The 22,597-nt window shown below is 40.8% G+C and overlaps 1 protein-coding gene across 2 annotated transcripts in view; it reads right to left on the bottom strand.

Annotated features, from left to right (window-relative positions):
- Nucleotides 1–22,597, bottom strand: part of LOC309561476 (protein Wnt-7a) — an 84,431-nt gene that overhangs the window by 28,092 nt on the left and 33,742 nt on the right. For both annotated transcript variants that reach the window (XM_082265417.1, XM_082265416.1), the window contains exon 3: nucleotides 7,841–8,112. In XM_082265417.1, the coding sequence (XP_082121543.1) occupies nucleotides 7,841–8,112 (272 nt within the window). The remainder of the gene's footprint in view (nucleotides 1–7,840; nucleotides 8,113–22,597) is intronic.

Raw genomic sequence — 22,597 nt, 5'->3', positions numbered from 1 at the left:
AAACAAAAAAAAGAGCGTAAATTTTGCAAAAATAGCAATATTTTTCACATATTTTTATATGAAATTCCCCCCAAAAAAAATGTAAAAATCAAAATTTTTTAACATTTTCGGCCAATTTGTTTTATGCTACCTATGTTTGGTAAAAAAAATCGCAAAAAGCGTATTTTGATTGGTTTGCGCAAAAGTTATCGCGTTTACTAACAAAGGGAAAGATTTTTGTCATTTTTGTTGGTTTTTTTTAAACGCGTAATGGCGGCGATCTGCGATTTTTTTTGCGGTACTGCGACATTGCGGCGGACAGATCGGACCCTTGACTGACATTTTTGACACTTTTGGGGTTACCAGTGACATTTCTACAGTAATCAGTGCTATACATATGCACTGTTACTGTAAAAATACACTGGCAGTGAAGGGGTTAACTTTTTTTGAAAGGGAGGGGCTGTGTGTGTCCCTAGGGGCGTGCTTTCTACTGTGATTGGCTGTGGCTTCAGCTGTATGAACGGTGATCAACGGTTCTACATAGTAGAACCGTATGATCATCAATCATACACAGGGGAGAATGACAGGCAGCTTGTTTACACAAGCCGTCTGACTTTCTCCCTCTCCCCCGCCGATCGCCGAGTGACCGGCGGACATCGGGTCCGTTGGTCACACGCGCGGGGGGGTCCGTGACCGCGCGGGAGCGCGCCTCCGGGGGCGCGCGCTCGTTCCCTAGACCCTCACAAGCAAGCGACGTAGACCTACGTTAGTTTGCCTGTGAGGGGCTGACCGCCGACGTAGATAGTCGTGCGGCGGTCGGCAAGTGGTTAAACAAGATCCAAAACCATAAAGAAAAACAAAATGTACAAGCCTTGGGCTGGTTGAATTAATAACGGGTATATGGTGATACTATGACCTGTCACAAATGAGTGACAGGAAATAGAAAATCAGGAGTGGCGTGTAATAAAAAATGATGAAATTACGTCATAAAATTGTGAAAAAAATTAGGTATTGGTGAACAGCTATATCAACCCCTAGGTATAGCCGAATAAATAATATAAATATTACAATATAATCCAATGGCACATTACAAACCAACAGGAAATTGTATATAAAACCTTCCAAGAGGTATAAAAATTTAAAAAATTTAAAAAAAATATAGCAAACAGCAGACAACCATAGGAGAACGTAGCAGCAATAATCAGGATCTCAAATAAATAAATAGTCCATAAATAGTTCACTTGGTTCCTAAAAATCGTACCGTCATCACACTCACGAGCCCTGATTACACAGTGGTCAGCGGGAACTGACCACTGTGTAATCAGGGCTCGTGAGTGTGACGACGGTACTACCCTATGTGAGCCCTTTATTCCCCATACATACCCGTGGATAAGCATAGCCTTAAGGATAGTGTGACGAGGACTCGGGCAGGCTACAGGACAGCTTGTGTCCATTGGACCATCCAGGGAGACTAGAGGGGGATCCAGAGAATAATATACCCAAGGCTCGGTACCCCTGTAGGGGTGATCAATTCTGGTGAGTGCGGCCCTGGGGGTGCGGGGAGCACGGAGTGATCACCTGTGTTTGGGCACCCTTAAAGAGATACATAGAAGCACCTGCACTGAAGTCACTTTTTCTGAAAAATTTGTTGCACTGATTACTTATGGACTATTCATAACTGTGAGATTATCGATTTTTAGGAACCAAGTGAACTATTTATGGACTATTTATTTATTTGAGATCCTGATTATTGCTGCTACGTTCTCCTATGGTTGTCTGCTGTTTGCTATATTTTTTTTTAAATTTTTTACATTTTTATACCTCTTGGAAGGTTTTATATACAATTTCCTGTTGGTTTGTAATGTGCCATTGGATTATATTGTAATATTTATATTATTTATTCGGCTATACCTAGGGGTTGATATAGCTGTTCACCAATACCTAATTTTTTTCACAATTTTATGACGTAATTTCATCATTTTTTATTACACGCCACTCCTGATTTTCTATTTCCTGTCACCCATTTGTGACAGGTCATAGTATCACCATATACCCGTTACTAATTCAACCAGCCCAAGGCTTGTACATTTTGTTTTTCTTTATGGTTTTGGATCTTGTTTAACACTTCACCGTATACATATTTATTTTTTAATACAGTCACCCGCAATTTATATCACTTTATATATTTATATTATTCTAGTCACCAATTTTATTCATTTATTAATTATTATAAGAAACACAGCATATATTTATTGCACTTTGGCACTTTTAGAGGTGTTTATTTATTACTAAGAGCACATTGGCAGCGCCATACACCTTCCTTTATTTCTATCTCTCACTATATATCCTTGGAATATAGTCAAATAGGTGGGCTGCAGCCGGTGTTTGTAGAGATTCTAATATATCCTAAGCGCGGATTTTTCAATATGCAATTGTATACACTATATTATTTTTTTTCTTTGCTATTTTTTTCCCCACGAAAGTGGAGTTACCCTTTAAATTTGGTGTCATCGCACTCACTCTCTCATACTGGTCAGTGGAAGTTCAACATGGCACCTCATGGCAAAGAACTCCCAGGGGATCTAAAAAAAAAAAGAACTGTAGCTCTACATAAAGATGGCCTAGGCTATAAGAAGATTTCCAAGACCCTGAAACTGAGCTGCAGCATGGTGGCCAAGACCATACAGCGGTTTATAAGAACAGATTCCACTCAGAAAAGGCCTCGTCATGGTCGACCATAGAAGTTATGTGCAGGTGCTCAGCGTCATATCCAGAGGTTGTCTTTGGGAAAAAGACGTATGAATGCTACCAGCATTGGTGAAGAGGTTGAAGGGGTGGGGGGTCAGCCTGTCAGTGTTTAGACCAAACACCGCACACTGCATCAAATTGGTCTGCATGGCTGTCATCCCAGAAGGGGATGCACAAGGAAGCCCGCAAACAGTTTGCTGAAGACAAGCAGAATAAGGACATGGATTAATGAAACCATGTCCTGTGGTCTGATGAGACCAAAAAAAACTAATTTGGTTCAGATGGTGTCAAGCGTGTGTGGCGGCAACCAGGTGAGGAGTACAAAGACAAGTGTGTCTCGCCTACAGTGCAGCATGGTGGTTGGAGTGTCATGGTCTGGGGCTGCATGAGTGCTGCCAGCACTGGGGACCTACAGTTCATTGAGGGAACCATGAATGCCAACATGTACTGAGACATACTGAAGCAGAGCATGATCCCCTCCCTTCGAATACTGGGCCGCAGGGCACTATTCCAACATAATAACAACTCCAAACACACCTCCAAGACGAACACTGCCTTGCTAAAGAAGCTGAGGGTAAAGGTGATGGACTGGTCAAGCGTGTCTCCCGACCTAAACCCTATTGAGCATCTGTGGGGCACCAGGTGAAAAAAAACATGAAGATAAAACGATTGCAGTCACCTCATCTAAGGACAGGTAACCTACAATATATTACATTTTTGCTTTTGTTTAATTGGGGTGGGGGGGGGGGGAGAGGTTATCCCGTTGCCTTAATAAATCTTTTTTTTTTTTTTTCTTTTTTTTCGTTTTGAAAAAAAAATTGGACCACGCTTTATAAGGTTTTTTTTTTTTTTTGCTTTCCTCTTAAACAGCTTACAGGCTTACATTTGTGAAAACAAAGCGCTCTAATTGATATATTTTTGTCTTTTGGTTTTCAGCCCGTGCCTTGTATGTCTTTGCTTTGCTTTACTACACTGAACAAAATTATAAACGCAACACTCTTGTTTTTGCCCCCATTTTTCATGAGCTGAACTCAAAGATCTATGACTTTTTCTATGTACTCAAAAGGCCTATTTCTCTCAAATATTGTTCACAAATCTGTCTAAAACTGTTAGTGAGCACTCCTCCTTTGCTGAGATAATCCATCCACCTCAGAGGTGTGGCATATCAAGATGCTGATTAGACAGCATGACTATTGCATAGGTGTGGCTGGCCACAATAAAGGCCACTCTAAAATGTGCAGTTTTACTGTATTGGTGGGGGGGGGAATCCAAAAACCAGTCAGTATCTGCAACACATCTCCTTTGCATAGAGTTGATCAGGTTGGTGATTGTGGCCTGTGGAATGTTGGTCCACTCCTCTTCAATGGCTGTGCGAAGTTGCTGGATATTGGCAGGACCTGGAACACGCTGTTCTATACCCGGATCCAGAGCATCCCAAACATGCTCAATGGGTGACATGTCCGGTGAGTATGCTGGCCATGCAAAAACTGGGATGTTTTCAGCTTCCAGGAATTATGTACAGATCCTTCCAACATGGGGCCGTGCATTTTCGTGCTGCAACATGAGGTTATGGTTGTGGATGAATGGCACAACAATGAGCCTAAGGTTCTTGTCACGGTATTTCTGTGCATTCAAAATGCCATCAATAAAATGCACCTGTGTTTGTTGTCCATAACATACACCTGCCCATACCATAACCCTACCGCCACCATGGGCCACTCGATCAACAATGTTGACATCAGCAAACTGCTCACCGACGCGATGCCATACACGCTGTCTGCCATCTGCCCTGTACAGTGAAAACTGGGATTCATCCATAAAGAGAACACCTCTCCAAAGTGGCAGATGTGAGCATTTGCCCACTCAAGTCGGTTATGATGACAAACTGCAGTCAGGTCGAGAAGCCGATCAGGATGACAAGCATGCAGATGAGCTTCTCATCTGAGACGGTTTCTGACAGTTTGTGCAGAAATTCTTTGTTTATGCAAACTGATTGTGGCAGCAGCTGTCAGGGTGGCTGGTCTCAGATCTTGGAGGTGAAGATGTTGGATGTGGAGGTCCTGGGCTGGTGTGGTTACACGTGGTCTGCGGTTGTGAGGCCGTTTGGATGTACTGCCAAATTCTCTGAAACACTTTTGGAGACGGCTTATGGTAGAGAAATGAACATTTAATTCATGAGCAACAGCTCTGGTGGACATTCCTGCAGTCAGCATGCCAATTGCACGCTCCCTCAAAACTTGCGACATCTGTGGCATTGCGCTGTGTGAATAAACTGCACATATTAGAGTGGCCTTTTATTGTGGCCAGCCTAAGGTACACCTGTGCAATAATCATGCTGTCTAATCAGCATCTTGACATGCCACACCTGTGAGGTGGATCGATTATCTCGGCAAATATATTTATTGTATTATTTTTTGTCTGTAAAGTTTATTTCCCTTAGGGTCATATATAGCCTTATGGAGCCCTGTGTTTACTTTCCCCACAGCCAATTTTATTTATACATCTGCAATTGCAAGTTTAATTGGTCAACTAACACACTAATTTGGTGCTTTTTAAATTACATGGCCCGGTCCGGCCCGTCACCTGAGTTTGACAAAGCGTGGAGTGCGAAACATGTCGTCATGGTGACGGGACCATTGGCATTCTTGCTGTAGGAGTCGCAGGCTCTCCCCGGCTCTTCTTCCTGTTTCTTGTTGGCGTGGCTGAGTGACGTCATCTCCCGCAACGCCGCTGCTCGGATCAGCTGTCCTGTGCATCGACCTCCGCATTGGTCTCTGCACCGACTGTCTACTTGGAGCCCTGTCACACCTACTGCTCACCCATTCAAGTGACAGCACGGACACCTGCTTGCCATATCATCTGGCCAGAGACCCAGCAAGTAGGATATCAGCAGTGGGGCAAGTACACGGGCTCAGCCCGACATCCTATCAGTGACCATTTCATCTTTTATTGGTTATTGGTTTTTAATCTAATAAATTGTTTGGAATTTGACTTTCTATTTCGGAGTGGAGCCTTATTTAAGTTTCTTCTATACAACCATGCTTTTTGCTTTTACTTTACTATGACTGATCAATTTGTTACAGCCATAACCAGAAGCACTCCCTTATTTCCTGCCTTTTTATTGTGGCCAGCCTAGGGCACACCTGTGCAATAATCATGCTGTCTAATCAGCATCTTGATATGCCACATATGTGAGGTGGATGGATTATCTCGGCAAAGGAGAAGTGCTCACTAACACAGATTTAGACAGATTTGTGAACAATGTTTAAGAGAAATATGCCTTTTGTGTACATAAAAAAAGTCTTAGATCTTTGAGCTCATAAAAAATGGGGGCAAAAACAAAAGTGTTGCGTTTATAATTTTGTTCAGTGTATATAACCCTGGAAGTATTAATGCAATCTTCTTGTTCCAAAAATGTGCTATATACTGTACTAGTGGGACGTAGAACACAACCACACTTTCCCTTACTATATGCATTAATTGCATGCTTAAAGAACTAATTATGCCATAAAATGAGTCCTTTCCTTCTCTATTTGTCAGCTCTATTAGATAAATACACTGGCCAAGGGGTAAATTCCCTGTTGGGTTCTTGGCTTCTGAGCCATCCACTGCCTGTTAAACTTCCATCCTGAAGGCATCAATTGCTGCCAACATTTTAATTAAATTTCCATGGAAACTTAAGCTGGATGGCACACTTATCTACATATCATGCAGTAAACTGAATGCATAGAAGAGACAATGCAGCTATAGTAATAGGATAGCAGCTGAACAAAGGAATACTCTTAAAAGGGTCAAGCCCAGGTAGATTTTATAGGGTTCAAAATTCAATGAAAATTCTTTACCATAATGGCTATAAGGGAATAAATGATAGTGGTACAGCTGGCCTCATTTTATACAACTTGCATGACTTTTGGGTAACTGATTTTTTTTTTTTATTGATTGTCTGTGTTGTGAACAATTTTAGATATCTGTTATTGCATTATCCCTGCAATCTAAATAATTGTTCAACATTTTTTTTAAACCAAATATCAGCTTAGAATGATTTTTCTACAAGGTGGAAAATCATTTTCACTGGTGTCCTCCATTTCTACCAATAACGAGTGGGCCGATTCACTTTAATTATTATTATAACTGTGCATGCTTATTTTTGAAAAAATCTTACTTATTTGTTTTCAGAATGACAGTTCAACTGGAGTGTCAGAGGATACCTGAAGTATGACAGTTGCTGGCCAGTGCTGAATCTCAAAGGCTAAACCCTCCAAAGGAGATGATATGGTAGGTGAAGCAGTTCAAAAACACTTAAACATTATAAGTCCTCCTTAAATATCCTTGAGCTGTACTTTTTACTAACCAGATTACTCGGGCGTGTAACTGTCAGATTTCCAGTTCTTCTAGGGCATCTTTTTTATTCTGGTACATATGACATGAGCCACCATACAGATTAATGGTAACCTTAACTCTAAAAATGGGGACAATCATTATTCTCAATAGAATCTTCTGGACAAAAGCATCAAATTTCAAGGGAACACTGAGACTGTGAAGGCCCACAAACTGTCCCAGCCCTGCAGTGTAAATCACAACTGATTTAAAGTAGGTATTTATACTAAAAATGTTTTTGGAGAACAATCTATCATATATTTAAAGACTGATTAAAAATGATAAATATATTTAACTTGTATGTAAAAAGCCTTCACCAATTTCTAGCTGCAATGTACCTAATTTGTAGCCCTTTGTCTGACATCCCCACATATAGAGGTCTCCACTACACCAGACTGATTGACTGGACAGCTTACATACCTTAAGTGCTGAAAGTTTGTGTTGTATAGTAGGAGCTCACTCTGAGTTCCTGGTTCTAACTTATGGCTTGTTGAGGAGGGAAAGTGCTTTTACACTGGGGCAAAGTTCACATTTAGCAATTGCAATGGTGAGGACACAGAATGAGTTCAAATTTTAACAGCAACTTTAAGCCCACGCCACGTGGCCATGTTACATACAAGCAATACTTAGCAAAGTGTTCCTTTATTAGGAAGTCTGACCTCAGTCTTCATGACCAACACATGCCAAATGATGCCAATGCCTGGATGTAAGTAAGAGCCTGAGGTCAGATTCTTACCTTGCGTCCAGCCTCATTGTTGTGCAGGTTCATGAGCGTCCTTGCATTCTGCTTGATTTCCCTTGAGTCCACAAAGTCCTTGGAAAATACTAATCCATATCTGATATCGGCAGAACAGCCTCCCCATTTCCAGCCTTCTTCCCTGTGAAATTGTCCTTGTTTCTCCTTATCACACCCACAGTCACTCATGTTTCCTTGAGTACAAGCAGACGTAATGGCGTGGGCCACACCAGCCGCAATGATGGCGTAAGTGAATGCAGCTTCCCTGCTGCCTGTAGAGCAAGATAAGAAATGTTACACAAATTGTACACAACGGCCATTTCAAACAGTGATTAATAATGCTTACATTCAACATATAGCTCATAAATACATATTAACAATAATTTAGAAATAAATTGCACAAGCAAACACAGTGCAACTCTTTTAAGAACTGGTCATAGTACTGATTTTAGGTCCAGCTTGATCCCATGCTGCCTAGCTTCACTTAAGTCATAAGTGAAACCCAGATATTTACCTGGGACTCAGGGCAGTCCTCCAATGGGTCCTCTACATCCCCCATATTTACTGCCTACCAGCGAAGAGCTGGGGATATTAGAGGGAAAGGCATTTATTGGCTTTTTAAGCAGGGGCAGTCAACCAGTGCCATTGTCACACAAATCTCTAGTTTTAGAGTTACACAGGAAATAGCAGGGATACAGAGCACCTGAAGGAGGAACATGTTAGGTTACAGGTAAATATATTGATGCTTATGTTTTTATGGATGTAACTAAGTTTCAAACTTTAGACCCACTTTAACCAGAACCTGTAGTTAAAAAGGATAACAACATGTTTCACTACATAGCATCTTTTACATCTATTCCACTTCCTCCTGCTGTATCTACCGACAAAAGTCCCTTATGTATTTGTACTTCTGGGTATGGGCCACTGGGTATGGGCCACTAATGCATGGTCTCACTGGCTTCTAAAATGCTGTGCTTGGAACATGAAGTGCCAACTGCAAGACCTAGGCACTATTACATGGGACCAGGGAACTTGCCTATGTCTGTGCAAGGTTCAACTGTGTAAGTCTAGATCTGCACAGGAATTTCAGGGGTTCCATCTGCAAGGAAGAGCTTACAGTACCTGATAATCAGCAACGGACCTATATATTTTTTATTCCTTGCAGGGCTACGTAGAGTATATACATGAGAAAAGTCAAATATATAGCACGTAAAATATATAGTATATTTGTGTATGTGATTTTTTTTATAGTTAAAGTTTCTTACATGAGGTTAATTTTGGTTTGCTTCTAATAACCAGGTTATTATATATTTCTCATTACTACAACCATAGTTCAAATAGAACATGGGTCTGATGATCTGGTAACCCTTAGTAATTATTCCTTAGACTTTAAAACAATCCAGAATCCTTCTATATTGTAAGGTGTCTAATGGAAATTCCATTCTATTCTATTATCACCAGACATTTTCCAAATATATTAGAATGGATCTTATCTCATTTTCCAAAGCAAGTTTTTTAAGGTTTTTCCGAGAAAAAAAAAAAAAGTTTGCATAGCATTACTCATTAGGATTTAAGTCCTTAAAACACAAAACATAACTTAATATTTTTTTAATGTGCTAAAATACAACTAATGTCTTACCTGCTAAAGTGTAATTTTATAAAGCAAGAAAATAATAAAGTAACTAAGTATGTTGGAAATATATCCAAACTATAGGAGCACTAAAAACTGCCATATTTATTTGCATTTGAAGTTTCCACACTCCCTGTTAACAATGGCCAGTTATGTCCATATCATAAGATAAGGGACCATTAATCACGGCTGACATGAAGTTAAAAATATTGCTAATTTGCTCTTTGGAAACAATTGCAATGATCATATAAACTAAAAGGATCTTTTTGTGTCATTTAGGAAAAAGGGTTAAAAAAGAAGTGAATACTTTCCATAATACATTTTCTATTTTAAAATCGTATCACTGATACATTTTTAAAGTATTATTGTAAAAATATTTTAAGCAGTTATTAACTACTGTTAAATAGCTTCTGTATGCAGATCACAAAGGGTTTCATATTTATTTTGACTTCATTAGTAATAGTACTGCACTGTAACCTTTATATTAACATTTAAAGTTTTGATACAGTTGCCTAGAAAATGTTGTAATTTTTTCTTTGTTTTAAGGTTTCTGCAAGTTAGGTCCCTAAAACCATTACAAATGACCAACCTGATCTGCTAATTTTCAAGCCAGAATCCTACTTATTCTTACACACTGGAAGGGGTTTAAGTAGTTTTTCTATCCTGGAAAAAGAATGTTGAGTCCAAAGAGAAATATGGTGGAAAGTAGCTTGTTGGCAGTTTGCATTGTAATAATAAATATAGACACATACAGACCTACACACACACATTTTATATACAGTAGATGTAAAAATCTATGTTTAAATAATACTTCCATCATCTTTGTCCTGGCCTCCTGTAATCCCCTTCACATCATCATTAGACTGGGAGAGGCAGGAACAGTGCTGTAAGCCAATAAAGGTTAACAGTGTTGCACAGTATTGTGACTACACAGAATGGAGCTTTGTAATTGGAGGAGAGAGCTCAGAGATTACCTTATCAGTGACCTACTGTTCCTGCACTACCTATTCACCATCTTGGGCTAAATTGTATTCTTAAGATTGCAATGAAGAAAAAAACATAGTCAAGACCTTGGAAAGCGCCTGGTAGGGTTGTCTGGATTTTAAAACTAGCTTAAACATTTTTGAACAATTGCACATCCTGAGGATATTACTTTTAGTGGAACTAGCTGAGTCAAAATAAAATTAAAATACAAATTGGAGCTTGATAGACTTCTTTGCCTTGAGTCCACAGATCCCTCTATGAACCATACCATTCATAGGATTGCAATTACCTAAGCTGTGAGGGTCCTGGTGGCCCAAAGATATCCGGTGAGTGGCACCTCATATAATAGGTGGTGGAGCACATAGCAAAGTGGAGCACTACTGAGTGTGAAGAGCATTGTTTTGCACGTGGTGAAAGAAAGATGGCAAAATTGAAGATTGTTTTTTCAGAAATAAATTATAACAGGACTTTCACTTGTTACAATTTTTATGTAGCATGGATTTGTTTTGATGTTTCTATGATTGTATTGATGAATGTACTAATATTTACACTAGTTACCACAAGTTTAAGTGAACGCCTCAACACATAGTTCATTTAATTTTTGGGGTAGCACCAGAATGATGACAGCAGCTTATTAATTAGCACCATGTAGTATTTGTATTTAGGGGGCGCTATTATGCATATATTGGATTCCTCTATGAACTGACAGGTGATTCCAAAAGTTTGACCTGAAAACATTTTATCCTTATCTTGCAAGGTTTTTTTATATGGCGTCAACATTTCCTAATTAGAGGGATAGTACAGTTAAAGAAATTGTGTAAGAGAATCTTCTCACTGTCCCTTAATAGTCACCGGGTGACTTGTCAGATCTGTCTGGTAAACAAACAGGCCCTTTTTCAGTACCTATTTCTAAAATAAATACGTAGCACATACAGAGGGGATTCATGATGAAGCATTGAATAATAAATTAATGGAAAATATGATTGTCCCTAAACCTAAGGGGAGGCACAAATGCATTCATGCATAGATGAATGACAATTGTGTGAGATTAGCATTTATGAAGGGGTAATAAATAAAACATACATTTTTCAACATACAGCTCCGGTTTTACATTTCTGACATCCCTTACTTTTGTGTACGTGACAATAATTTAGACCATATGAAACAAAAGAAATATGAATTGAACATGAGGGTTTTTTCATAAAGTTCACTTGAGCACATTAGCCATTTTGTGTACCTTTTTTATACTATGTTTGTGTACCTTTTTAAAGATTAGTTGTTTAATATAATCATTATTTATTTGGGATTCTGCTGTTAACGCTGACCTAAATGATATTGCTTATTGCTTAAATACAGAATATGTATTGCTACACCTATCATAACCATAAATATAAAAATTGGATTTTTGTCTTACCGTAAAAATTTTTTCTCTGAAGTTCATTGACGGACACAGTCTCTATTTTTCATAACAGTAGGGTTATACTGCCCCCTACAGGAGTAGGACACTAGGCAGAAAAAAAGTTCTGGCTACGCCTATGGGCAGTCCCAGGAGGTATACTCCCCCTCTCTGCTATAGGATGTCAGTTTTGTAACCTGGATCCTTCTGGGGATCAGACTCCTTGAGCAGAAAGCTTGCCGAGACCACCTCCCCACCAGGACAGACTGGCATCCGTGGTGACAACTATCCAATATAGGGGGAGGAAGGATTTTCCTTGTTTGAGCACCGGGGACCGAAGCCACCATATCAGGGGCCCCAAGTGTGAACTAACTCAACGCAAGCTGCCACAAACTCTGGCAAATCAAGCTAAGAAAATGATGAAAAAATGTACAAACTGAGGCTACATTTTGCTGTAAAGTTGAGTTGGCTCCAGCCCCTCTGTCTTTCTAAGCATTCCGGTTAATGAGGATACCCATCAGATTAAAACAGTAGTCTTCAAACTGTGGGCCGCAAGCCAAATGCGGCCATTTGATTCCCCTCCTCTTGCTCTTGGGGCACTATTTCTCCTATTGATATGAGGTACTATCCCTCCCAATGATGAGGAACAGTGACAAACAATGAGGTACCATTCTTTCCACTGACACAAACAATGGGCAGTAGCAGTGGCGGCTGGTGCTCAAAATCTTTGGGGGGGCGCAAACAGAAAAATGTAATAGGCATTGCTTTGCAGCAAAAAACGCTGTAAAAAATTGCGTGACTTTAGGTCACAAAAGTGTGAAAGGGGCCTTCAGTAATCAAGGTATAGTGTGCCCCCTTACAATGCAGAGTGACCAGCGTGCCCACTTTCTATGCAGAGTAATCAGCGTGCCCCCTTTCAATGCAGAGAGATCAGGGTGCCCCCATTCAATGCAGAGTGACCAGCGTGCCCCCTTTCAATGCAGAGACCAGCGTACCCCCATTCAATGCAGAGTGACCAGCGTGCCCCCTTTCAATGCAGAGAGACCAGTGTGCCCCTTTTCAATGCAGAATGACCAGCGTGCCCCTTTCAATGCAGAGTGACCAGCGTGCCCACTTTCAATGCAGAATGACCAGCGTGCCCCCTTTAAATGCAGAATGACCAGCGTGCCCCCTTTCAATGCAGAATGACCAGCGTGCCCCCTTTCAATGCAGAGAGGCCAGCGTGCCCCCTTTCAATGCAGAATGACTAGCGTGCCCCCTTTCAATGCAGAATGACCAGCGTACCCCCTTTCAATGCAGAGAGACCAGCGTGCCCCCTTTCAATGCAGAATGACCAGCGTGCCCCCTTTCAATGCAGAATGACCAGCGTGCCCCCTTTCAATGCAGAGAGACCAGCGTGCCCCCTTTCAATGCAGAATGACCAGCGTGCCCCCTTTCAATGCAGAATGACCAACGTGCCCCCTTTCAATGCAGAGAGACCAGCGTGCCCCCTTTCAATGCAGAGTGACCAGCGTGCCATGCCTCCTTTCAATGCAGAGTGACCAGCATGCCCCCTTTCAATGCAGAATGACCAGCGTGCCCCCTTTCAATGCAGAGAGACCAGCGTGCCCCCTTTCAAAGCAGAATGATCAGCATGCCCCCTTTCAAAGCAGAATGATCAGCGTGCCCCCTTTCAATGCAGAATGACCAGCGTGCCCCCTTTCAATGCAGAATGACCAGCGTGCCCCCTTTCAATGCAGAGAGACCAGCGTGCCCCCTTTCAATGCAGAATGACCAGTGTGCCCCCTTTCAATGCAGAATGATCAGCGTGCCCCCTTCAATGCAGAGAGACCAGCGTGCCCCCTCCAATACAGAGAGATCAGCGTGCCCCCATTCAATGCAGAGAGATCATCGTGCCCCCTTTCAATGCAGAGTGACCAGCGTGCCCCCTTCAATGGAGAGAGACTTACCTGCAGCGGCGGCTTCCCCTTAGTTCCCCGCGTCTCCTCGAGTCCTCCCACCTCCTCCTCGGCCAATGGCATGCGTTTGCCTTTCGGCCAATCAGGAAGCGGGTCTCGGACCTGCTTCCTGATTGGCCAGGAGGAGGATCCATGTGACAATAGCGAATATCCATTCGCTATTGCCACACAATGGGTGGGCTTGGGGCGCACTGCTCTGTGCCCCGGGTCCACCCTTTTCTGAAGCCTATTAGAGCCTCTGGCTCTAATCAGGTGATTAAAAAAAAAAACCCATTGAACTCCATGCGTCCAGCACCCCGCATGTAGGTTAGGGGGCCGGGCGCATGGATAGGGGGGGCGGCGCCAGCCGCCACTGAGCCGCAGTAGTCCTTCTACTAATACCAATGACCACAGGCACTATTTCATTTTTATACCCCCACTTGCCACCAAGTCTGAGGCATTATTTAGCCCACTAATGATGGGGTATTTTCTAGTCTCTTGTGTCAGCTGTCTGTATTACTAAATTCACTGATTGTTTTGATGTGTGCGTTTTCATTTACTGTAGCTAACCTCTTCTTATGCATTTTTTCTTCATATAGGCAGTTTGAATAGCAGGAGCATGCTACAAGTTTATTTTAATGGTAGAACACCATATTTAGCTTTATGAAAAATGTTATCTGCAGCTATTGAAACTGTTATACAAGTATTTTCTACCTTGCTGGCTATGTGACCAGAACCCTAGGCATTTGTTCACATGACCTCTACTAAAAGAAAACAAATCTTAACCACTTTACCGCTGAGTACTGGAATAGTACTGCGGCAAAGTGGCTCGTTCCCGTCTGACGACGTAGACCTACGTCGCCAGACTCCTCCCCTGTAGGCGGCACTCGCGCGCCGCCGGAGGCGCGCTCCCGCTGTTTTCATTCACAGCGGGAGTCGGGCCAGGGGAGGAGCAGCGGCGATCGCCGCTGCTCTGCCCCGATCATCGGGGATCTAGTGTGGAGATCCGCCCGCCTGTGTAAACACAAGCGGGCGGATCTCCTCAGTGACAGGGAGTGACAGATCGGAGTGTTCAGCATAGCTGGACATCCGATCTGTCCCTGTCTCACACAGTCACCCCCCCCACACGTCAGTAAGCACCAGGCATACATTAACCCCTCCCTCTCCAATAAAGTTAACCCCTTCCCTGCCAGTGTCATTTTTACAGTAACAGTGCATATTTATAGCACTGATTACTGCAGTAATGTCACTGGTACTCCCAAAAGTGTCAAAAATGTCAGTCAAGGGTCTGATCTGTCCGCCGCAATGTTGCAGTCTCGCAAAAAAAATCGCAGATCGCCGCCATTACTCGTTAAAAAAAAAACACCAAAAATTACATAAATCTTTCCCTTTGTTAGTAAACGCAATAACTTTTGCGCAAACCAATCAAAATACGCTTATTGCGATTTTTTTTACCAAACATGGGTAGCAGAAAACAAACTGGCCAAAAATTTAAAAAAAAATTGGTTTTTACATCTTTTTTGGGGGGAATTTTATATAAAAAAATTTGAAAAATATTGTTATTTTTTCAAAATAAACGCTCTTTTTTTGTTTATAGCGCAAAAAGTAAAAATCGCACAGGTGATCAAATACCACCAAAAGAAAGCTCTGTTTGTGGGAAAAAAAGGACGTCAATTTCGTTTGGGTATGGCGTCGCACGACCGCGCAATTGTCAGTTAAATTCGCACAGCGCCGAATCGCAAAAAGTGGCCCAGACGTAAGACAGCAAAATGCTCTAGTGGTAAAGTGGTTAAATATGATACTTTAACAGAGATAACATGACCAAATGCCTAAAATTTTAGTCACATGACCATTACTAAAGGGAGCAAGAAAGAACATTTGCTCCAGGTAAGTATTTCAGTCCTTCTAATCATCACTCAAGACTGTAAACATAACATAGCAAACATCTGAGCATAAGTTAACATTAGGCCTCTGCGTTGCGAATGTCTTTAGGACAGAGGTTGGAAATTATCGGACTCTAAAGAAATACATTAATGAGGACCTGTGATTATATATTAATGTCCCTGCAGCCTTTTCAGCAGTGAGTTAATAGTAAAGTATTGTTAATTACTATAACAGCAGCCTTGCTTTACCCAAATCTTGGGTTTGCAATATTGATTTTTTAGCAGCAAACCAACATGGTCAGTATTTCCAACACCCAAATCAACTAGGTCTCCAGAGAAAAAAAAATAAATTCAAATAAATCCTAGCCGGTCTGGTACTTACATACAAATTACAACATATGTCCCTCTATGCCAGAGAGTTTAACCCTGTTAATCTTTCACTTACAGAGCTGCTACCACACAGTCTATCTGCAGGCCAGCACAGCCTGTTCTTTCCCAAGGATTGAAAGATCCCCTCTAAATGTAGTTGCCTCCTCAATAAAAGCAAACTACGCAAGTAGTTCAGTTAGGCTTGATTAGGCCAGGATGCCCAGCATTATAAACATCACTCTTGTTAGAGGGTTAGCCAACTTCGTTTTTTTTAGTTCATAGGTCACCTAAAGTATTAAATAATCCCAAACCTTTATCTTAATTGGAATTAAACCTTTTCTTTTTGGCATATGTGTCCCACTCAAGAGCTTTCTATTCACTTCAGTACAGTAGACAGAAAAGGAAGTGAGAGGAAATTTCCAAAGTGAGGAAAATCCCCTTTTAGTTGTCCCCTAGAACAAATGTCCCCACTGGAGTATCTCCCCTTCCATTGTTGATCTGGTGACAACAAAAAATGTTGGATTCTCCTTCAATTTCAGTCTCAATGGCAATGATCATCAGGGTAAATAAAGAAAGTGTATCTGCTTAACAAGGACACCTGACAGGGGTTCTTTTTAACATGGCTTTTCCTATTGCGTTATAAGGCCGGCCATAGATAGTTTGAAACTTAGCCGATTCAGCAGGAACCGGCCAAGATTTGAACAGTGTGTAGGCAGCCTCAATGTACCAAGTTGATCGATCAATCAAATTGGGTACAACCAGCCTGCTGAATTCACTTATCGCTAGCGGCTGCTATAGGCACTAGCAATAATTCCTGTCTTCTCCTGGAGGGGACGGCTTCCGCCCCACTCCCACCCCCTCCCGGGAGCAGACAATTGCTTGGCAAGAGGAATTCACCTGTCAGCACTGTCTGTGTTCATGGGGAATTGTGTAAATCGCTTTCCTGCAACCCATGGTTGAAGGAAAGAAATTTGCACGGTCTATGGCCTGCATACATTTCTGAAGGTGAACTGAAGTCTACTAAAGAAAAACAAATAAGTTTATTTGCAGTGCAGTTAATCTAACTGAAGGGTGGAAAATCTTAGTGGAGACTCCAGTTAATCTTGACTCCAGTAGACCTCGAATGTGCCTTCTAACATCTATTGGTTACATAAGGAACTACAGTTGAAAGAAAGCAGGGAAATTCTAGTAGTGTGGAGATAACTTATTAAACGTTCCCACCATCTGAATTATTATAGTGGAAGGAAATGTTGTTTTTTTTTTTAATTATATTTTTAAAGGTTTACTCATTTTATACTGTTATTCAATATATTTTACTATGTACTGTATAAAACTTTTTTGCATGTAAACATCCAAGAAAAACAACAAAGGATTCTCAGAGCAGTATGGCTTAGCTAAAGGCACAGCTCAATGGACACTGATTGCTTTGTGGCTCATTGTCTGACTGAAACTTTAGAGAGATGTTTGATAAGGGATGAGCCATCCTTTTGTCCCATTCTGCTTGAGCTACTTCTGTAAGAAGCATACTTCTTTTTAGCACAGAAATCTATAACAGCCAAACAGGTAAAAAGCAAACTACAAAACAATCAACTGATTTAAAAGAAGAATAGATAATAGTAACATGCAGTGTTTCTTATTTATCTGACATAAGGGATGAACAAGAGGGATTCTGATTGATCAGGGCAGAGTTTCAGAATAGAGCATCCAAAATAAGAGGGAGTAGAGCGGAGTTTTCAAGACCACTACACCGGCAGTGTGGGCACTGATATCTCACCCATGGAGGTAAGTACAGTGGGGACTGGGGAGGGGGGGGGTGAAGAAGGTGTAAAGTTCACCTTTAAATTTTTCTGTGCTTCTGGCCCCTCCCTCCTGTTGAGTGCCCCCCCAGCAAGCAGCTTGCTGTGTGGGCACCTGAGCCAAGTTACAGCTCCCTGTATGGGGGGGGGGGGGGAATGGCGCTGCCGGAGGAAATAGAGGGTGTTGCAAATTAATACGTGGGTATAGAAAGAATAACTTAAAACACAGACTGGGTCCTAAATGATGAAAAGTAAAGTAAGTCCAGTGGCAAATGGAGATAGTATGATAAAAAATATAACATTCACGGTGTAGACAGGTAACAATAAATCTGATAATATATTCAAAAAACTGAACATTTAGTAAATAAGGTGACTGATGCCATAAAATGCAAAGGCTAAACAATAATAAATTAAAGACCATGATATATCCTGCCCAATACCCCTGTGTGGGGTGGATATTTCTGGTGAGTGCGTTATTTACTTGAGGTTAAGGGATCACCAGCAGTCTACCACTGTACCCACCACGTATGTACCGTTAGGATTATCGCATGAAGATCTAAGCACCTGCTTTACACTATTATGGACTGTTATATTTACTAGTCATTATCTACCTCTGCACAGTATCACTTTATTCAGATATTGTATATACCCTATACAGGTCCACCTTTATTTAGCTATTTATCCAGCCACGGATCATTGCTAACACCTAGTCACACAGTACTTTCCATTTCATAGTCCCTTAATACCAGCACCTTGATCTACTTCATTGTTTTTTATATAATATTATTTTTTATTTAATTTTATTGTTCATTTATTGTATACTTGTCACTATTATCACGGAATTTAATGTATTATTGTTTAGCCTTTGCACTTTATGGCATCCATCACCTTATTCACTACATGTTTAGCTTTTTGAATATATTATCAGATTTATTATTACCTGTCTACACCATGAATGTTATATTTATTATCATACTATCTCCATTCGCCACTGGACTTACTTTACTTATCATTTAGGACCCAGTCTGTGTTTTAAGTCATTCTTTCTATACCCACGTATTAATTTGCTACACCCTCTATTTCCTTCGGCAGCGCCATTCCCCTACCCCCCCCCCCCCAAACTGAGACTTATATAACTTTGGTTATATTTAGGGGAGGCCGCAGCCTTATATGCCCCCTTTATTTTTTAACACGGAGTATACTCTCTTTACAGCTCTCTGTGTCCATTCAGACACGGAGCCGTGACCTGGCCCGCCCCCTCTCTCTCCTGATTGGCTGAATGACTTTGATTGACAGCAGCAGGAGCCAGTCGCATTGCGCTGCTGTCTCAGCCAATTAGAAGGGTAGTCCCAGGTAGCTGAGAAACTCCTGCAACATCGCTGGATAAAGATGGGCTCAAGTAATTAAATGGGGGGCTGCTGCTCGCAGAAGGTTTTTTTTTAGAATTCATTAGGAAAAAAAACTTCTGCCTTTACAATCTCTTTAAGCCTTATTTCACTGATTTTGTTTTTTCTTTTGGAATTAATGGAATAATATTTTAGGTTTTTATTTCTGTCTGTGTCCTGACTGGTAAAATGTTTTGAAGCTTTTGCCCTGTGACACCAGTACAAAACACTGGGGGTGTGGTTGTCACTGGGAAACCTCCAGGAAGACACAAATCTCAGTTAGTATACTATACATTTAATAACAACAATTAAACAGTATGCTCAGTAGCTATACTTTCTGGTCTTTCAAAGAGAATGTGTTTGGGAGATTGAATGCATGATTATTTAAGACTGGCCACGAACTGCATGACCAAAACTGGGAAAACACATTTTTGTCACCATGACCAGCACGTTAATATTACATACTGTATGTGCATAAAAAACACTTAAATAAACATCACTACAACTTGGAAATCAGAAAAAATACACTGATGTCTGTCACTTTTCAAAAAATCTTGGTAGTTAGATTCTTTAGAGAGCATGGTTTTTGTACCATAACAAAGACAGCAAATTAGACCTGCATTTACTAATGCTGGGTACACGCGGGAAATGTTTTTCATTCAACCTATCGGGCTGAATTAAATTAAACGTAAAGATCGCCCTACTAACACATCTGATGTTAGTGCGGCAATATCCCCTCTGAGCTAATGTGTTCTGACAGGGGGACTGCCAGTGATCTGATGCTGGTTTTCCACCATGCTCGTTTGACAGAAGCCGGTTGTAAGAGCTGTACACATGGGCCAAAACTCAGCCATTTCCTGCCGAACCTACCTTATTTAGCCAGTGCGTACCCAGATTAATTCTTTAATTTGTATCTTCAGTCCCAAAATCCTTTTCTGTGTTGCTAATACCCTTCATTTGGGCTATCTTCTATGCAAGAAGCAACTCCTTCCTGCAAGAGGTCGCTTACCTAGGAGCTAATTGGACAGGCTTAGGAAAGGTCAGGCATGGTCTACATGTATAACATTGAAGCTTCTTTTTCAAAATCTAGTAGTAGTAATGATTTTATTAACTGGGGATGCTGGAATGCATGGGCAGTTTTTTTTTTTTTACAGGTAGCACCGGCAATTTTATTGTACAGGTGAACTAACCCTTTAAAGCTGAACTCTAGGCCGTAATAGACACAAGTGAATGCAGCGCTGTAAACATTAATACATTTTTTTAATGCACGCACCATAGGTACCTGAATTTGGTCTGGTATCGTTCTTGTGGCCTCTTTTCAGCTTAAGTGCTTAAGTACTTAAGGCTTAAGTGTGGGAAGAAAAAGCAGCAGAAGAAGGCAATAAGTTCATGTACTGACAAGCAGCATGCTGATAGGATGAGAGGTCAGAGTGGCAGAGAGGTGAGCTCATGACTATGCTGCTTCTGCTTTCACTGTCTACTCACAACCTGGGGTAGGACAGGTTGGACTTAGAGGAAGCGGACTTAATGATACTGGTCATCAGACTGAGGACATCTTATGGCAGAAGAAGAAGTACTACAGAGGGAGCTCCTGGTTGAAAGTGAATATTGCAACAACAGCTGCTTTTTTATTTTATCTTTTAATGGGCTATTGGTATTTCTGGATGGGGTTCTTCTTTAATCATGTTGTGTACATCTCACAGGAAGCTTTTGTAATATACAGTATGTATTCAATATAATATTTTTAATTTTAACTGTTCAATGAAAGGCACACTTTAACTACTAAATCAAAGTTGACAACAAAAGAAACCCTCTTAGAAAAAAAAGGAGGGACAAGGTTAGTGCATTGTGTCCCTAGTGACCCATGCATTGCCAAGATTCCATATATATTTCAAAAGAAAAGATGGGAAAGTGGCATGGCATTTAAAAATGTAGGACATTTAATGACAACATCTTTACACAAATCACAATGCTCTATCTCAATTTGTTTCACTGATTGACTGTGGCTCATTATGCCATACAGAAACACTCTCTTAAAAGAAGTGTTTGGCTTCTTTAACTGAAAGAAAATGAAGCATTTCATCCTGAAGAAGACAGCATCAAAGCTTAACGGAAAGAGGCCCAGGTGTCATTTTCTCAGAAGATGCAATGAGGCAGCACAAATGGTAGTGTCAAAGTCTTGGGAATTCTCACTTCTAAAGGCTTGTAAGGCAGCCCCTCCCCAAGAATCCCTTGTACTCCTTTTATGTAAAAGCAATGGGCTTTAAGAAGAAAATATTCACAAATATGGGTGTTAGTGTTATAAAACAGAACAATTTGCAGTGTGGGTACAAGTCTTACCCTAGGTTCACATATTTGCGCGTGAGAAACGCACACAAAATCATGTATGTTTCCACACCACAGTGAAACACTCTGCATTTTTAGCAGGCACAAGGGGTTCCATTAATTGTACATGGAGCCCTCAAATATTGGCAACCGTGGAGCATCTTTGCAGACGCCAAACCAAATGGTGCTACAGCATCCTCCCATTCATTGTGGCGCAAGGGTTTAAGTACCCCTGGACAAAGGGAAGTTTTAAATGGGAACGCAGAGGCCTGGAGTACCTAAACACTTGGTTTGTCTTCCCCTGTGGTATGCTGATATCTCCCTATTAAACACCACCTGTTACAGTCTAAGTGTCTCCCTTGCTTCTAATACATATAAGGCCATCATGTATTCATATAAGGCTAAAAGTCCTTCCAGAGGACCTATCAATGTAAGCATAAAAATACACTGTTTAAATATTGTGCTGGTTTTGTTTTGTTTTCTCGTACGATAAACTCAATTTTGTGTTTTGATTGATTTGATATATTTTCTCTCATAGTGTTTACATATGCAGCATCCATAATTATCTCCTGAAGAAGCTAAATTATAGCGAAACATGTTGAGTGAATTGGATTAACTGCATGTTATATGCAAAGATGGTTCTTACTGTTGATTCTTAACTATGTACTAATAAACTTGGATATTTTTGCAAAAATATTATTCTGTGTGTAGCTCCTTGAAAACCCTATTTTCTTTATATTTGCCTATTTTTACAATTTCAAGGCGTGTGGTACCTGTGACTTTCAGATATTCAGCATAACTTCCCTATACAATATATTATATTTTTGATCTTGGATTTAGATACACTATAAAGAATAACTTCACTTTTGTTGGGAAAAAAAAAAAATAATCCCCTCTGGAGGATCAGTACAATGCAGGGATTTTAACAAACTTTGTTGCACGATCCTACTTTTTTTTGCTCTGAAGAAAAAGTCATTTGTTTCACTATGTCCTTCGAACACTGATTCTGATTGGGAGGGTCTGGTTAATTATAATCACCTGGTGCACTCTTA

This window comes from Pelophylax lessonae (assembly GCF_965119305.1).
Source record: "Pelophylax lessonae genome assembly, chromosome: 8".
In the NCBI taxonomy this organism is placed as follows: domain Eukaryota; kingdom Metazoa; phylum Chordata; class Amphibia; order Anura; family Ranidae; genus Pelophylax; species Pelophylax lessonae.
The sequence above is the reverse complement of the archived record's forward strand: the minus strand, read 5'-3'. Positions and strand labels throughout refer to the sequence as shown.